Genomic DNA, 4,954 nt, shown 5'->3' on the forward strand with positions numbered 1-4,954 from the left:
GCTAGGACGCGCGCTGACAGGGTAATGAATGGCTTCAGCGGTAATTAGCGACCCGGCGGCTAATCACGATGTACATTTACATTTTAAGTGCTGCAGAGGGAGCGGGGGAAGGGGAAGGGACCCGGAGGGAATGCGGGCCTTTTCCGCGCTCTCGCTTCCCGGGGGAGCGAAGTGAATCCGTGTGTTCTACAGCTGGAGGTGGGAGAAGGGGGAGGGGGAGCTTTCGAGGGCCAACCCCGGCGGCCGCAGAACAGCCGCATGCTAACCGGACGCAAACCGGGAGCTCCCAGGCCCGGTCCACCAAACTGCAGATCCGGCCTATATCCCCTCCAAGTAAGGTTCGGCCTGGGCTTGCATACTCCTGCGGATGGAGAGCTCGCTTCTTCCCTAACCAGCCCCTTCTACCGTGGATCCCACCGGTTCCAGGACTTTTCCCTAGGTCTAGCAGAAACTGCTGTCCTTTAAGTCCCACAGCTACCTCGGTCTTACGGAATGTGAGGTTCCCTGCGCCCGCCGCCAAGCGCTGCAGTCAGTCTTTGTGTCTCAAGGCTGCTGTGCCACCGCGACTGTGGCGGATTCTAGTGGGGCCCGCGGGAGCTGGGCTGAGCCGAAGTCCGGGCTCCAAGCGGAGCACTACCCCGAGGGCCCCTGAGCCTAGCGTGCGACCAGGATATCCCGGACGGAGATGGTCACTCGGACGTTGGGGCGCAAAGTCCACCAGCTCCAGCCATTCCCCCAAAGTGCGGTAATGGGGTCAGCCTGGGTTCTGAACTGCAGAGGCCGAGAGAGCTAGGACAAACAAGAGGGCAAGGAGGCGACAACAGCTGTGAGAAGGCAGAAGGCCACCCGGCAGCCCCGTTATGGGGCTGGGACTCAGCTCCCCCCAGGCACTGTCAGGCCGCTCGCACTTTTGAGGTTTCCCGCCCGCTGCAGCTCTCCCGGCGCCTCCCCGCCACCGCGGTGCTAGGCTACCCAACCTGGATCAGATCTGCACCACTCCCTCGCTTGCGCCAGGGGCGTGGAAGGGTGAGGGGCGAAGTCCTAGAGCAATTCCGGGGGCGGGAGTCCAGCTCCTTCTAACTTCCCTCCCATCATCATCCCTTCAGCCCCCAGCCTCACCCTCACTGTCCACCTCTCCTGGCAGGATATCGGGGTTACTCTCCCAGCCCTGTGGTGTTCCCGGTAGCTTCCTAATGCCCCCGAGGCTTCAACTTATCCACCTTCCTCCCTTCTCCCCCAACACCTGCCTTCATCCAGCCTCCCTTTTGAAAAAGGACCCCACCGAGTCTCAGGGGGCCAAGGCTGGCTGACAACGAGTTCCACCTGGGAAGAAGGGGATCCACGTTATCAGGGAACTGTGCCTGGCTTACCCTAAAGCATGCATTTCTCGTAGCGGACGCTCCATGGGTGCGGGGAGCTTAACTCCCCTTGAGAAGGGCTCTCCTTGTTCTCTTCCCTTTCGCCTCAGGGACAGCCCGGCCCAGCGCCTCACCCCTCAGCCCAGGAGCGTACGGGGGTCCCGGAGCCTCCTGCTCCGGTCAGGCGCCGCGAGCTGAGACCTCAGTCTCCCGCCGCCCTGCGAAGACCACGCCGCGACGTAGTCGTCCGAGGGCAGCGCCGGGCGCAGCGGCAGCCAGCGCCTCCGCACTCTGCTGACCGTGCACAGGCTGTCCTTGAGGCGACAAGAGCGGCTCGGGCGCGGGAGGGACGGAGTGGAAATGTTCCCTGAGGAGTGGGGGAAAGAGGCGCCAGCAGGCCTCTCGGAAAACCCTCCTTGAGAGGCGACAGAGGCGGCCAACGCGCAAGGGCTCGGGGACCCGGCTTTAAGCAGCTTTTGCATCGCAAACACAGTTTTTATTTAGGTCGCCCGTTTATGATGGTTGGCTCAGGGAGGGCAGACGGCGATTGTAGGGCAACTTCGCCCGGCAGGTCACCCCCTGGCTGCCACTACACATCTCGGAACGCAAGGTTCCCTGGCCCCGGTGGCTAGACTCGGGCGGGACTGGATCCCGGGAGCCGGCAGAGGCTAGGACGGGGGCGGGCCAAGCTGAGTTAGGGGCGGAGCCTGACGGTAGGGGCGGGGGCTTCCAGGCTCCCAGGCGGGGCCTCCGCTAAAGGCGCGGAGCACCCGGCGCCGAGAGCGCGGCGTAGAGCAGCGCCCGCTGGAGTGAAGTCGGAGACGAAGATCGCGCCGTCCCAGCCCTCCCGCCAGCGTCCACGCCGCTCCCGCACCCTTACCCCTGCCGGCCCTTGCCGGCGCGACCGGCGGCCATGCAGCCTCAGGGCTGAGGCGGCCCCATGGCGAAGCCAGCGTCCCCGAGGTCCGGGCAACGACGGCGCATGGAGAACTTCCGTAAGGTGCGCTCGGAGGAGGCGCCGGTGGGGGGTGGGGCCGAGGGGGGCGGCCCAGGCTCCAGCCCCTTCGCGGACCTGGCGCCTGGTGCTGTGCACATGCGGGTCAAAGAGGGCAGCAAGATCCGGAACCTGCTGGCTTTCGCCACTGCCAGCATGGCGCAGCCAGCCACGCGCGCCATCGTCTTCAGCGGCTGCGGTCGGGCCACCACCAAGACCGTCACGTGCGCTGAGATCCTCAAGCGCCGCCTGGCGGGCCTGCATCAGGTCACGCGGCTGCGCTACCGGAGCGTGCGCGAGGTGTGGCAGAGCCTCCCGCCTGGGCCCACACCCGGTCAGAAGCCTGGCGAGCCGGCCGCCAGTCTCAGTGTACTTAAGAATGTGCCCAGCCTCGCCATCCTACTTTCCAAGGATGCACTGGATCCGTGCCAACCCGGCTACCAGCCCCCGAGCTCCCATCCTGGACCCTCGTCCCAGACAGCTGCACCAGCGTCCAAGAGGAGCCTAGGGGAACCTGCGGCTGGAGAAGGCTCTTCGAAGAGGTTACAGCCTGAGCCAAGCGCTGCGGAAGAGGACCAGACGGCCTGAGAGCTCGTGGGTCTGGGCCACGTAGACACGCTGGATCTCACCCCCAGGGCCTCGACCTTGAGACGCATCTCCAGCCTTTCACGCCTCGGTGCTCTGGATATAGCTCCTCAGACGGTCAGCATGGACCCCAAGGCAACGAGAGGGACCCCAGGGAAGCTTCGTTCCACCACTTGTGTTGTCTGAAGACGCAGAACTCCACCTTCAGCTTTTCTGAGCCATGCTGGAACCTTCTTCAGGGAGGGAGTGGTGGACCATGGGACTCCTGAGCCTTGCTTAGGACCCCCAAGGGTTAAAGGCATGCAGTAGTCATGAGTTCCCCCCCACCCCGGGTGTAACCTTAGGAGAGCTCTTGGAATCATCTCCACCATTGACTGGTTGAGGGCAAGGGATGAGAAAAGGACTGCTTGAAGGCAAGGGAGTCTGAGTTGATGGGGGTCTGTTCTGCCCCTCACCTGGGGAGACTGCTACCTTCCTAGTTTTCCTTACCCTGCTATCAAGGAGCATCTTGAGACGAGGTGCAGGGCCACCTCTATGGGCTCTAGCTCTTTTAACAACCCTCTTGCCCACTGGCCCAGAAGGAGAGACCCAGGACAAAACTCTTCGCCTTCTCTCCTGAGTCTCAGAGCTGGAGTCGTGCTTCTAATAAAACAAACACAAAAATGGCTCTGGCCCTAGGTTTCTTCTTTAGCACTTAACCTATATGGAAACTGCTTTGGCCTGCCCTGCTATGTCTCAGTCCCCTCCAGCCTGGAGACTTTGGCTTTTGGAGTCTTCACAGTCAGACACAGAGACTGGACAGCTTCAAACTGGTACGAGAAGCACATTGCCTGCTCCCTGGCTTCTCCCTCTCCCAGCCTTCCCTTTCTGGCTCTAGTCTCAGGGGCTCGGGGCCAGAAGGGGGGGCCTTTGTCCCATGGTGCATTACCACTGAGGGAAAGGGAGGAGCACCTTGCCTTTCTGAGAAGGAAGAAAGGAAGGCAAGCACCAGTGAACTCTCCGGTGGGGGAGGGGTCACTGCCAAGGGAGGCACACCCCACTGGGCTCCCTAAACCTGCAGCCTCCTGCCAATTGACAGCCGTATCCAGAAAGCTGGCACAAAACCTCTCATCACCATCCGTAGGATCTCCCCTTCACTGCTCTCTCTCTCAGAAAGGACAGCACACCCTTGGGAGAGGGGGAGGAGAGAGACCGAGCACAAATCCACTGCTGGAAATTACTATTCAGCAGAGAAGCTGGAACTTGGGCTGTGAATCACTGCAGGCTCTCCCTGATAAGCTGCTGCCTCCAGCCCTGCACAGCTGTCTGTTAAGAGATAACAGCCTCAAAAGCCTCTCAGTCCAAGTCGAAGTCAGCTGGGGTGGGGGTGGGGGAGGAGTGTTGTGTGTTGGAAGGACTCTAGTTGGTAATGGTGGGAGGTGGCATCTAACCCCAGGATGTCAGAAACACACCCTACCACATGCAACTCAACGGCACCTCTGGAAAGGAGATGGGGGAGGATTTAAGTGACTTTGCTGGCAGAACTCTGAAATAAATCAGGGACAAGAGGTGAGTTTCGGCCGCTGACAGGAGGGGCTCTTTAGGGAATTCTCCCCTTGAGCTTTGGATTAGTGAGCCCTGTCATCCAGAGTCCAGCACCATTTGCTTTTCCTAATTTCTTGTTCTTGAATCCCTGCAAAGGGCCAGGGGGGTTATGTGCGCTTGTTCGACTCTCATGGGTGGTCCAAGAAGGTTGGAAAAAATGCACTATCCTGACAGCTAAGGTGCCCTGGGCTGGTCCTGGGCATGTGCATCTGAAGAAAATGATAAAATTCTTGAAAAAGGTCCTGCATGAGAGATGCTTATAGAAGACTGGTCTTGGTTCTAGAAAAGGGCCACCTTTCCAAAACCAGGATCTGAAATTCTGAGTGCCTGGTCACAAGGACCATGCAGGCAGAATCTTGTCAGGGAGGGCAGGCTGCAGAGGCGTTCTTTTCTTGCTGGTGGGGATCAGATTAAGTCCCTTTCCTGCCTAGAA

General features: G+C 60.5%; 1 protein-coding gene across 1 annotated transcript; it reads left to right on the forward strand.

Annotated features, from left to right (window-relative positions):
• Window positions 1-2,064: 2,064 nt before the first annotated feature.
• On the forward strand, window positions 2,065-3,602 carry RPP25 (ribonuclease P and MRP subunit p25). The gene has a single exon (XM_004758442.3). The coding sequence runs from the start codon at window positions 2,299-2,301 to the stop codon at window positions 2,938-2,940; it is 642 nt and encodes a 213-aa protein (XP_004758499.1). The 5' UTR covers window positions 2,065-2,298; the 3' UTR covers window positions 2,941-3,602.
• Window positions 3,603-4,954: the final 1,352 nt, after the last annotated feature.

This window comes from Mustela putorius, unplaced genomic scaffold, assembly GCF_011764305.1.
Source record: "Mustela putorius furo isolate JIRA1106 unplaced genomic scaffold, ASM1176430v1.1 tig00003972_pilon_pilon_pilon, whole genome shotgun sequence".
Lineage (NCBI taxonomy): Eukaryota > Metazoa > Chordata > Mammalia > Carnivora > Mustelidae > Mustela > Mustela putorius.

What these genes read in the sequence shown, in the direction of transcription:
- RPP25 (XM_004758442.3), top strand. Translation starts at nt 2,299, where the DNA reads ATGGCGAAGCCAGCGTCCCCGAGGTCCGGGCAACGACGGCGCATGGAG.